The sequence below is a fragment of the Rattus rattus genome, chromosome 6, assembly GCF_011064425.1.
Source record: "Rattus rattus isolate New Zealand chromosome 6, Rrattus_CSIRO_v1, whole genome shotgun sequence".
Classification (NCBI taxonomy): domain Eukaryota; kingdom Metazoa; phylum Chordata; class Mammalia; order Rodentia; family Muridae; genus Rattus; species Rattus rattus.
The window spans coordinates 104828649-104842054 of record NC_046159.1 but is presented as its reverse complement, the minus strand read 5'-3'; the positions used below and the strand labels follow the sequence as shown (position 1 = coordinate 104842054).

General features: G+C 39.1%; 1 protein-coding gene across 8 annotated transcripts in view; it reads left to right on the top strand.

Annotated features, from left to right (window-relative positions):
- The window catches only part of Agbl3 (ATP/GTP binding protein like 3), a 76523-nt gene that overhangs the window by 32394 nt on the left and 30723 nt on the right, over window positions 1–13406 (top strand). Inside the window, exons 11-13 of one of the 8 annotated variants that reach the window (XM_032906781.1) lie at window positions 5925–5991; window positions 7728–7808; window positions 10540–10597. In XM_032906781.1, the coding sequence (XP_032762672.1) occupies window positions 5925–5991; window positions 7728–7808; window positions 10540–10597 (206 nt within the window). Of the gene's footprint in view, window positions 1–3062; window positions 3174–5924; window positions 5993–7727; window positions 7825–10539; window positions 10599–13406 lie in introns of those variants that run through there. The other 7 variants (XM_032906774.1, XR_004388315.1, XR_004388316.1 and 4 more) reach the window with 7 other exon arrangements.

Below are 13406 nucleotides of genomic sequence, written 5' to 3'. Positions count from 1 at the left end.
AGTTAATACAGCCTTGTCTTGAAAAGAACCTTAATTTTATGACGTTGTCAAGAGGGAAGTCTATAATGAGAATTTTAATTGCTTTATGAGAATACCATTTTCTGTTTAATATACATTCTTCCAAAAGTAAATAATAGTACATTAAAAATAGTACTATTTTTATATATTTTTCTATTGTTAAGTTATGTAGTAACCATTAGATCTCACATAATCTAATAGAATCTTTCTCGTGGCTTCAGAACCATGTGTGAATGGTGATACAATTTTTGTCCAGTCTGTCAGTCACAAGTGCTAAATGCTCTCCATTGAATCTTCTGTTAGATCTTATTGTTAGAGTTCTTTTTCTTCCTGTATTTTCACCTATAGATACTAGTGTACTCTTGCACAGACTACAACTATGTCTTCTACATTCTAAGTTCCCCAAATATTTGGAAGCTTTCTTCTGAACCATTTTGAATTCTCAAGTAAAAGCATGTGGTAGTTTTCATGTTCCTCTTTTTAAAAGACAGCAAGTGTGCATATGTAGGACAGAGACTAGACTGCATTCAGGAGTGAGGTCCCTTCATGGTGTGTCATGTATTATGCAGTTTCCAAAAGGAAAGCTGCCACCCAGATAATCCCACACTCCACAGACTCTTCTGGATACGCACACTAGGAACTATCTCAGTTTCTCACAGAGGCCACGGTGTTTAAAAAGCAGTTCTAGTTGGGCATGGTGGTACATGCCTACAGTTCAGGACTTGGGAGCCAAAGCAGGAGGATTATAAATTTCAAGCCAGTCTGGACTACATACTGATACTCTGTCTCCAAACAACAAGAGCCATTTTATACAGCATACTCTATTTGGATAGTGTTTTATGGTGCTCGATAATAGAAGAGATTTCTTTGTACATCAAACTACTTAATCTTACTTCTCTTATGCTGGTTTAGAATTGCCATTAAAAATATAGATCGTTTTTAAATATCCCATCAATAATGATAGATGTTGAAACTGTGAAATATGCAGAAATAAGGAAAATTTGTATACACTGATAGTCTGTAATAAGAATCAAAGCACACAAAAGTTTTATATAGGTACAATAGTACATTTTATATGGAATAAGGATATAAAATGTACAGTTGTTCATGTTTTAAGAACTAAAACAATGAAAGGATAAGTTTTAAAACTAATAAAGGAAAAATGATAATTTAATATGCATCATTAGGAAACTGCAAACTAAAACAATGAAACACCACAACAAACATTTTTAGAATTTCTTAAAATCCAAAATACTGACAATATTAAATGCTAGTAAAAATGTGGGGACATAGGGCCTCTCTTTCAGGTGGGGCTATTTTGTGTGACTCTTCCTGGGGAGATGTGAATAAAGTTCAAGCCATGCTAGAGAGGGCACCAATATAGACCAAGGGGTAATCTGACTTATTTAGCTGGTGAGCCTGGGAACACATGTTGGAATTATTAACAGAAGTGTAAGTGCCCCAAAGGCTGCTGCAGCATCTAAGGCCCTTCACAGCACAGGTGACAAGGCACCCACAGTGGCCCCTGACCAGCTCTGCTGATGCCTCCCGAAGAAAGCCTCCTCCTTCCCAGAAGTAGAATACTAATCTGAAGTAGTCTTTTTGTGACTTTTGTAACTTTCTGAGTTTCCTGAGCCTTGTAAGTTCCATGACATCCCTGGGCCATGAAAATTTTCTTAGGTTCCTGAGTCTGACAAATCTCCTTCCAGGAGAAATGTTTTAATTCAGAGGACATAGCTTTATGGCACTACCCTTTGCCCTGGCTCTTACAGTCTTCCCATCCTCCCCTCTGTGCTGTCCTCTGAGCTGTGAATGGAATGCTATAGCATGGACTCATTATTCCTCAGTGATAGTCACTTACTCCCAGCAACCCAACCATTTGTGAGTCCCCACTGTAACCAAGCACACTGAAATCTCCCTCCGCGTCATAAGCAATGTACATGATCACAAGTAGTTAGAGCAGGTGAGCGGGTCCAGAATATTTGACTGGCAAACAATGCTGTTGAGATGCAGAATATTTGCTAATTGTCACGTTTCCCATAAAAGCCATTATTAAGGTCTTCATTTTCATGCTGTTCCCTCCTGTGCTAAAGGTAGATCTATCTTCTGTCACTTCATCTCGTTCTCTTTCACTTTCCCTTTTTCCTGCAAAATCATGACTAACATGAAAAATAGCATCCATGTGCCTTTTACTTAAAATTCCTCCCTTAGTTGGGCAAATTTTTTATGTACAGACACGTCAGTCTAGTTGCGTGTCTTATCATCTAGAGCAAAGGCCACACAACTGATGTCACATGCCACTTACAATCCTATTCCATATACGATACTTTGCTTATTTTTGAGATTAACAGAAAAAATTCCTGTAGATCTGAAAACTATGGGAGTGACTTTTCTATAAAACTATAGCTACACAATGCATTGTATCTAACATATTAAAACATGCATTAGACAGAAATACAAAAACCACAAACCCACCATTCTGCAACAATTGAGCAAAAATAAAATGCCTAAGGACCAACATGGCCAACTTGCAATTAAGCACCATTAACAAAAAAGAACAAATGGATGAGTGTTCAATCGCATCCACTAACGTCAACCTCAGGCACCAGGAATCAGCACTTTGTCACAGAGCGGTAACATATAAACGTGCATGCCATCAGAGGAGCATGAGCAGCAGTACACGGAGCTGTGTCAGCTAGGCGCTAACACACTCCACAGAACTGCTTCTCAGCCCGTGTGGGTCACATGTCAGATATCCTGAACATCATAAAGCAAAAACCAATTTTAAGGTTGAGGGTCACCACAGCATGAGGAACTGTATTAAAGGGTCACAGCACTAGGAAGACCGAGGACCACCGCCTACACATCCATTATCAAATACACTGGTAGAAACTTTGAAGTAAAAGAAAGAAAAAGAAAATAGGAGTGCCCTTTATTTTCCCTGTTTAAAATCAAACAGAGAACAAACACCAATTCTGTTGTACACTAACATCTCAAAGTACATCATTTATACAGAAGGACTAAGAACCAAACTCTGTTTACAGAGATCCAAACATGAGTGAGAGCACGCCCCCCACACGGCTTTCCGATGATTCCCAGGAGGAACCACTTCGTAATCAGTGGCACTGAACAAAGTTGCAGAATTCTTCACCAGGTACTTGAGGAAATCATGAGGATCTGAGAGTCTGCTGTATGCTCGAGTTCTCACAGATTGTCCTGAGCACCCGTGTCCAGGTGCACGGAGCACCCCACTTACTGAGATTGTTTGCCTGGTGATCAAGCCCCAGTCATCCACAGCCATGGTGTCAACTTTCAGGAATCTTTAACTTCAACCCTGTCCATCAATTTTCCTCCATTTTCAAGAGTAGGATCTACTTGAGTCCTCTTCTCAGGAGGCTGAGGTGCCTGCTGGTACTGTCACCATCTCCATTTCCTAGAGTTTTCTGCCTGTCCCTTTATGTTGTCATGTCAGTTTTCCATTGTAGGTCAGATGTCTTCTTAAGAGCAAGCAGCCCTTCTCCTCTGATTGCCTTGCTCCTAACTGATTGGCCTTCAGGGCTCTCTGTGCACATTGGTGCCCAGGTATTTAAGAGCTCTGCTTTCTGGAACCCATTCATCCCAATTTCTGTTCCAACCAATGTGATGTATGAAATATTTCCCTTGCTTATCCTTTTGGCCTTTTATACACCTTTTGTTCATATAGAAGAGGTCCATGAAAACACAGCACTCACTCTCCCTCCTGGAATTTAGACTTTAGGTCTGCTCGGGTACCAAATTTATAAGTGATTCACCACCTCCTCCTCCCACCACCTCCTCCTCCCACCACCTACAGCTGCTACCCTCCTACTGTCTACTGCATGCTACTTTCAAGGCTGCAACTATAATTTCTATTCCATCAGCACTTCAGAGTATCCTCATACTTGTGTGATAGCTGTCATCAAGGGGACATGTCACCCCATACCATTTAGAAGAAAATGTCACTGGAATTGCTCCACTCTCAGATGTCTCAGCCTTGATTGCTATCTTATCACTTATGTAACTTCCACTACAACAAGGAAGTGCACCATCTTAACCATGTGTAGAAAATACAGTCACACGAGAATTGCCTCTGCAGATTCTCTACCCTCAGACAGGTCAGCCACAGTTGCATGGCTGGGTCATGAAACTAGCTCATCCTTGGTTCTTGGGTTTTAAACCGAACAAATTGAAAAACAGTCCACGCGGTATTTATAATAACTTTATTTATATAATTGCCCAAACTGGAAGCAACCAGATGTTTTCCAATAAGTGAATGACTTTTAAAAAAAAATGGTGTCTATATAATGCACTATTATCCAGTGATAAAAAAAAATAAGTAAGTTGCCAAACTATGAAGATATGGCAGACAGAAACTTAAGCCCATATCACAACCATGTTCAATGGCTTTCATCCTGATAAGAACAAAGCCAAAACAAACCACGGCCAAGAAGTAATAACTGAGAAAAATTTGCTACCTCTAGGAGGTAAGGAGAGCCAAAAGCAAGGCCTTCCTCAAAGGCAGTGTGGGGATTTTATGTAGAAGGCCTATAAATATTAATAGAAGAGCACTATAATAACGGACACTCCCTGAGCATGCTCAGTTAAGGACTAGATTCTTGACCATACGCACTTTACAGTCATGCTTTAGGAAAGATGAAGACAGACACATTGTGGTATTTGTGGCCTGGGGTCTTGTAGCAGATATGAAAAGAAAAAACCAGCAGACAGGAACCCATTGGGGCATGCTCAGTTTGCATCCTAAAGGTAGCAAACATGCTCAGATTCATCACAATGACAGAAATGCCTCTAAGCTTATCTAACTTTGTTCAAAAAACTTCGGTTGAAATAAAGGAAATACGCTTCAGTGGTATATGAATATAGGAGTTTGCCTCTAAAAGTGTCTGCCCCAGTATTGGTAACAATACTGGGAAATAAAAGATGTCTGAAAAAGCTATGTACTCTATGATCCAACTATGTGACATGATGGGCAAGACAAAACTAGAGGGAGAAAGGAAGGGTCACTGGTTGCCAGGGGTTCTCTGGAGACAGAATCATGGATAATCAAACAGGATTTTTGAGGCAGTGAAACTGTTCGATGCTGTAGTGGTGAAAGATGCATGTCTTTATAAAGTTGTCAAAACTTACAGAATTTGTTAAGTCAACTACTAAACAATAAATTTGCTATCATTTGTAATAAATTCCCATGTAGCATAAGAAGCTAATAGTCAAGAAAGCTGTGCAGGAGGGAACTGTGAAATATCTACTATCCATTTCTGTCAACCTAAAACTATTCTTTAAAAGTAAAATCTATTCATTAACAATTACATATCAAAAATACAACCCAGAAATTTTCCTTCTATGACTTACCACTCAATAAATTTTGCCACCACTATACTAAGCAATTATAATTAGAAATAGATTTGTGTTCAACCTTTTTTTTTCCTTGAGGTCCTATGCTTTGGGTGGTCCTTAAATTATCTTTAGGTAAAATAGAAATACAGTGATGTAAAATTAATTTTAAGAGCCAATGATAACCATAAGAGTTGGAGAACTACACAGATCCATCACTTCTGTGTTTCCTTATTAACAAAGAACACTGAGCCTTGCAGTGTACCAGGTGACATGACGTGAACCAGACAGAAAAAGAAATCCTTCTTCCATGGGGCTTACATTCCAGCGACACATCCCCAAACACTTATACCTTCTGGACATTCAGAAAATAAAAATACCATTTCTAAATTGTATGAGACCACCACATAATAAAGAACTTTTGTAAATATCATTCTCTTGCTAATTAGAACTGTTCATTCAAATAAGATGATAAAGTAAAAGTGATATGGAAAGTTTAAATCCTGAAAACTGTAATTGTTGTTGTTTTCTTGTTTTAGTAGTCGAGGCTCTGACAGCTCAGAGTCCAATGACACTCAGACTTATCTTCTCAAGGTGACCTCTCAGGTATGATTAAAAGTTTAGCCTCAGTGTGGATATGTTAAGCAGGTACACTGATATTGTTACTAACAAGCAAGAAGAAGCTTTGTGTGTTTATCATTACTGTATAGGAATAATGGTTCTTTCTTATTATGTGCGTTACCTTTAAATCATAGAATTTTATTCCAACCCTTTTTCCTTCACAGATGAAAATATTAACATCCAAGGGAGTGTAGTTAATTTAAAACTATCACACCACTTGTTAATGTCTGATATGGTGACCTGACATACATGACTTGTTTATAACCCAATATTCCTATGTTTAGTCACACAGTTATTATTTCTAGTGTACTCATGCTGTATACTAGGCACACAGCCTGGGTGTTAGGAACAGAGCAGTGAAAACAGTGAGTCAAGAAACCTTTCCATGTGTCTTCTTAGGTCCTAGTTTGGAGAGTGACATAATAAATAGGTAAAATACGTCTCAATAGATGAGAATAGATGCCTAAGGAAGCAATATGTCTATGGAACGGAGATGGCATTTTGCATGAGCTTACTAAAGAAAGAGATGACACTTAAGAAAGTGGGGGAATAAGCTTTTCACTGTGTGACAGACAACTGCAAAAACCCTAGCAATTTACTCAAGGCTTTATTTTCATTCTTGAGATCTGAAAGTTGAAGCTACTAGATTTGATAGGAACGATAGGGTCTCTGGTATTGTTTCAGACTTCAGATTTACATCTATTAAATAACACATGTTTTCATTTCCTCCAGCCAGAGAGGACCCAATGTAAATGTCCCATGATGACAGCCCCTAGTACGAAAAGAATAGGTGGACATATCAGCCCATTGACAGCCACACTTCCTCCAGCAATCATATATCTAATACAATATATCTAATACAGATCAAATACATAGTCACTAACACTTCACTAGCCACAGCAAGTCACATAGCCAGGCATGCTCATCATCAACAAAATGGAGAGGGGATGGGGATTTAGCTCAGTGGTAGAGCGCTTGCCTAGCAAGCACAAGGCCCTGGGTTCAGTCCCCAGCTCCGAAAAAAAAGAAAGAAAGAAAAAAAAACAAAATGAGGTGTATTCCTCTTTCATGAGAGGCTCTACAGAGTTTCATAGCAAAGATATAGATGCATAATCTATTAGAGAGGACAAAACATTTGGATGCAGTGGTTCAGCATTCCACAGTTCAACTCTAGGCTACAACTATTAACGTCCTGTTAAATAAATGGTAAATTTATTAGTACTTGTCCCCTTTCCAAAATACCCAGAGTCTCATCCAGGCATGGTTATTGGGTCCCCCTTATCATAACTTTCACCAGGCCTAGACCAGAAGCTGTAAAATAAGGCAAGTTTTTAACGTACACCTACAGTAATGGAACAGAAATTATAATAGACTTACCATTAAAAAATGAAGAATGAGGAGTACATTAACAGTCATAGAACCAAAATAATTCTGAGTTTGCCTGCATGTGTGCTGGGCATTAAAACCATGCTGGACATGCTAGATAAGAACCACAAATTTTGATTGTGCAAATATGGAATAATCTCCTCTCCTGGGGATAGGGGACAGGAAGCAATTCTAAGCCCCAATTACTTTTTCCTAGTGTCTTGTGTTTGCTTTGCTTACATCTAGTGTTCACAGTTGCAGTGAGTGGGAAGGAATGGGAAGTGAGTCTCAAATGTCTGTATTTATATTGACTTTGATATGTTCATCAAGTATAATTTAAAATACTCTTTTGCCAGGCAAAAAACAAGAAAAAGTACCTGAAAACAAAGAGGGAAAGAAATGCCATCCTAGCAAACCGCCAGAATGACATGGGAGAGGTAAATCTTGATTAAGGTAACAATTAAGAGTGTTTTAAATATGAATGCAAGAGAAGGGAGAGCCATATGTTCTCATAGAACTTTGGTCATATTATTTGCTGTTTACAGAACTCAAAAGATCCCTGACAGGTGAGAGAGGCGGTCTTATTAAGATGCCATGTTGAATTTCATTTATATTTACTGTATTTTAACATTATTTGAGAATGCTTGCAAACACATGCATTATTATATTTAAAAAATTGAACAAACAAGGAAACCTAAAAGTGTATGAAGGAATGAGAGTAAATGATGCTGAGGGATGGGCTAAGTGGTAGCAAAGTGCATAGCAAACCTATTCTCTAGCAACTGGAAATACTGCTTGACAACGAACGAAGAGCAACCATTAACAGTAAAGGGTACATAGGAGATGAAAAACAGTCTATTCAAACACTCCTATTCCACTCCTAGCTCAGTAAGACACAAATACTACTGCAGAATAGTGCAGCCAAGAAAATAGGTGCTACCTCTCCCATAGCTACCAGAGATATTTTCCTAGGAGGATCAAGGCATGGGTAATCTTGCCTCCAAATAACTAACTGTTGAAGCTAAGTGCATGGTGCACACAGAGAAAAGGACAAAGGATCCCGCTACTCAAACCCTAGTCTTTGGCTAGAGCCTTTATCTTGGGTGCTGCACCACTCAGTACCTGGGCCCTGATCATTCTTGCCTTGGCTTGTACCATATCAATTGAGGTAAGGGAAAGGCACTTGAAGAAGTAAGGCTACTGGAGCCAGACGTTGTTAGAAGAGTGTCATTGTCACCAGCCCCAGATCCAGAACTAAGACTCGGATCTTTTGCCTTGAGAGAAAACCAAGCAATACAACAGATAATATCCTAATCTCTTCCCAAAGAATTTACTTCATTTGCAACAGAAGATACAGAAAGTTAAAACTTAGGAAAACCTGTGCAGAAATTGGGCAGAGATTGTTAGGTTGATTAGAAACATGCTCAAGTATATCCTGGCTACTTTTTATGAGAACTGGGGAAACAGCTGGGAGAAGCCCGGAAGAACTCAGAACAGACCTATACACCACTTCTAGACCTGCCCATTCAAAGGAGATTTTTTTTAAAAAAAAAATCACCTGGAGAGCAAACTGTGACCCTGGGCAGGGTTGAAGACATTACAGCAATGAGCCAAAAATTAGTGGGAGTTGGACAACTCCATGTAGTCAGAGAAAACCCCCATCATCCCAGCAAGCACTCTTAAACATCAAGCTATCTCTTCAACCTCATTAATTAATTTTTGATTTTTACTTTTTTTATTTCCACAGACAGTGGAAATTTTTACAGACAATTGATTTGTCTGTAAAAGTAACTTTTATTTGCTTGATATAATTGTCATCTCAGAGACTTAGTGCTGAATAAACCCACCCTTTCTAGTTCTTTCTGAACTCTTGCTGGCTGGTTCAACTCAGCTGTTCTGGCAAGAACTCTTCTCCAAGCTGACTGATTCAATATGGCTTCTCTCAGATTCTCACTGAATTCCTACTTGGCCTCAAACTAACTCTGGCAATTTGTTCTAGTAGTCTATCTCCTTATTCTCTGGCTTCAACTGCCTCAGTTGACCTGCACTAAATTGCATGAACTCACAAATGAACTCAACTCCACTGCACTGATCCCCAACTCCCTGACTCTCCCTGCAGGTCTCTTTCCTGTGCTGTTCTCCTAAGAGTTGGGTGTATCCTATCTCTATCAAATCTTTCTCTGATTTGTCATTTTCTCTGCCCCTCAATTAGACAACACTGGTTGGGATTAAAGGTGTATACTAAAGGATTCCAACCAGGGAGATTAAAAGTATGTAGTGGGTCTGCATTCTAGCCAGATCATACAGATCTGGTCTTTAGATGTGATGGTCTTTAGATTTTGCTGCATTAAAATATTTTTGTGTTCTATTGTGTGTTGTTTTATAGTATTTGTCTTGTTTTGTTGTGAGAAGGTTTCAATTCTGTTACCCAGGCTGCACTCGAGCTCTAGGATCATAAATGCCAGCATTAACTCTATTTTATAATCTAGTGTTACTGAACTATATACACTGCAAGCTGTCAAACTGCTTTTAATTATCGTTCCTTTCCTCTTATCTTTTCTTTTAGAAAAGTCTCTATAATGTTAGGCCAAAAAAAGCTTGGGAATGTCAAAAATGTTTTAGGTCACAATGATTTGTAGATTATTCAAGGTTCACAGTCAAAAGTCCAGTATGTCTCTTAGGCCAGTCCAGATTTGCACTTCTTCTTGAAAGAGAAAGTGATATGTTTATGGTTTCCATTATTTTAGAGGTCTTTATAAAGTTCAAGAAAATATTTTTATATTATCTTTTATATATAAGCACAGTTCTGAAATTTGTTGATAGATTTTTCACACAAATATATATATATATATATTTCATACTCTCAGCTTCTAATTTAAGTAATTCTAACTTAACATTTTTTTCTCTTTTTCATGATACATGAGTTTTGTGTAAGGAAAAAAACTCTCTTTAGTAATGAAAAACTATTGACTTTTTCCTGATATTTATTGTTGCAGGAGAGTAATGTTAAGAACACCAGAAGTTTGGGTTTATGAGACAATTTGCCCATTTTCAAACTATAAAAATAAGAAATGTTTGTAAAAACCTATCATATAATCATATCAGAAACATATCTCAGTTTCATGTTTATAATATATCATGTTTTTTTCTTATTCTCTGTTTCATCAGGTTTATGGTAAAGAACATTTACTCCAAAGACACGAAGAATCAAATTCTGATGGGAAAGGTAAACTTCTGTTTTACCTTCTCACAACAACACTCATTTTATGCCCTAACTTTGAGACTGCCATTGTGCTTGGTGTCAAAGATACAAAGATGTATATAAGGGCCACCAAGATGGCTCAGCAAACACAGGTGCTTGGCACACATGCCTTGTAACCTGAGTTTGATCCCTAGGACTCAGGTGAAGTAGAAGGAGAAAACCAAGTACACAAAGTTATCCTCTGACCTCCACACACTCAGTAGCATGTACTGCCTCCATATTTACACATCAAGTACGAATACATGACACAATAATAATAAAAAGTAAATGTATTTTTATAAAAAATATTAAAAAAAGAAAGATACCAATTCTTCCTTTCAGGAGCATATCTCTTTTCTCTTTCTTTTATTAATTATTTATTGCATTCCAAATGCTGCTACACTCCCCACTCCCTCTCACAGAGTTCTTCCCTCCACTCCACCCTCCTCCACCTCTGAGCAGGTGCCCCCCACCCTGGGGCATAAAGCCTCTATAGGATTAGGCCCATCCTCTCCCACTTAGACCAGACAAGGCAGCCCTCTGCTACATATGTGCCAGGGCCCTGGATTAACCCTGTATGCTCTTTGGTTGGTGGCTGAGTCTCAGAGCCCCCATGGGTCCAGTTTAGCTGACACTGCTGATCTGCCTATGGGGTTGCCATCTCTTTCTGCTTCTTCAATCCTCACCCTAACTCTTCCATAGGAGTCCCTGACCTCCATCCCACACTTGACTGTCTCAGTCAGCTGCTGGGTAGAGGCTCTCAGAGGACAACCATGCCAGGATCCCATCTGCAAGTACAACATAGCATCAGTAATAGTGTGAGTGATTGGTTCCTGCCCATGGGATGGATCCCAAACTGAGCCTGTCTCTGGTTGGCCATTCCTTCAGTCTCTGCTCCATTTTTGTTTCTGCTTATCTTTTAGACAGGAGCAATTTGGGGTCAGAAGTTTTGTAGGTGGGTTGGTGTCCCCACGCCTCCACTGGGAGTCCTGTCTGGCTACTGGAGGTGATCTCTTCAGGTTCCGTATCACCTCTTCTCCGCTAAGGTCACCAGCATTGAGTCCTGAGAGCCTCCCTTATTCTGGGTCTCTAGGGCTCTCTGGAGGTTCCCCTGCCCCCTCCCAGTAGCTGCATATTTCCATTCATACTCCTGGAACTATGGGCCTCTCTCACCTCTCTCCATACCTGACCCTACCCCACCCCATTCCCCTCCACCACCACCCCCACCATCCAATTCCCTCCCTCCCTCTGCCTTCTATGACTGTTTTGTTCCCTCTTCTAAGTGAAATTCAAGCATCCTCACTTGGGTCTTCCTTCTTGTTTAACTTCTCTGGGTCTAAGGGTTGTATCATGGGTATTCTCTACTTTTTGGGTAATATTCACTTATCAGTGACTACATGCTATGCATGTCCTTTTGGGTCTGAATTATCTCATTCAGTATATCTTCTAGTTCCATCCATTTGCCTACAAAATTCATGATGTTCTTGTTTTTAATAGCTGAACAGTATCTCATTGTGTAAGTGAACCACATTTTCTGTATCCATTCTTTGGGTGAGGGACGCCTGGGTTGCTTCCAGTTTCTGACTATTACGAATGAGGCTGCTATGAACATAATGAAGCATGTGTCCTTGTGGTGTGGTAGGGCATCTTTTTGTTATATGCCAGGAGTGGTAAAGCTGGGTCTTCAGGTAGTTATTTCCAGTCTTCTGAGAAACCACCAGATTGATTTCCAGAATGGTTGTACAAGTTTGCAATCTTACCAAATCTTCTCCAGCATGTTCTGTCACTTGAGTTTTTGATTTTAGCCAATCTGATTGGTGTAAGATAGAACTTCAGAGTTGTTTTGATTTGCATTTTCCTGGTGATTAAGAGCTTTGAACATTTCTTTAAGTGCTTCTTGTCCATTCAAGATTCCTCTACTGAGAATCATCTGTTTAACTCTGTACCCCATTTTTTAATTGGGTTATATTTTTTGGAGTCTAACTTCTTGAATACTTTAAATATTTTTGAGATTAACCCTCTGTTGGAGGGTTAATGCAGATCTTTTCCCAATCTGTAGACTGCTGTTTTGTCCTATTGATAGTATCCTTTGCCTTACAGAAGCTTTTAAGTGTAAAGAGGTCCCACTTATCAATTGTTGATCTTAGAACCTGAGCCATTGGTATTCTATTCAGGAAATTTTCTCCTGTGCCAACATATTTAAGGCTCTTTCCCACTTTTTCTTCTATTAGGTTCATTGTATCTGGTATTATGTTGAATACTCTGATCCACTTAGACTTAAGCTATGGGCAGGGTGATAAATATAGATCAATTTGCATCCTCTACCTGCAGACCAACCATTAGACCAGCACCATTTGTTGAAGATGCTTTTTCCCACTGTATGGTTTTGGCTTCTTTGTCAAAATTAAGTTGTCAACAGGTGTGTGGGTTTATTTCTGGGTCTTTGAATCGATTCCAATGATCAACCTCTCTGTCTCTGTACCAGTACCATATGGTTTCTATCGCTATTGCTCGGTAGCTTGAGGAAAGGGGTGGAGATGCCTCCAGAGGTTCTTTTATTGTTCATAATTATTTTCACTATCCTGGGCTTTCTGTTTTTCCATATGAAGTTAAAAATTGTTCTTTCAAGATCTGTAAAAAAACATTGTGTTGGAATTTTGATGGGAATTGAATCTGTAGATTGCTTTTGGTAAGATGGCCATTTTCACTATGTTAATCCTACCAATCCATGAACATGGGAGATCTTTCTGTCTTCTGATATCCTCTCTAATTTCTTTCTTCAGGGGCTTGAAGT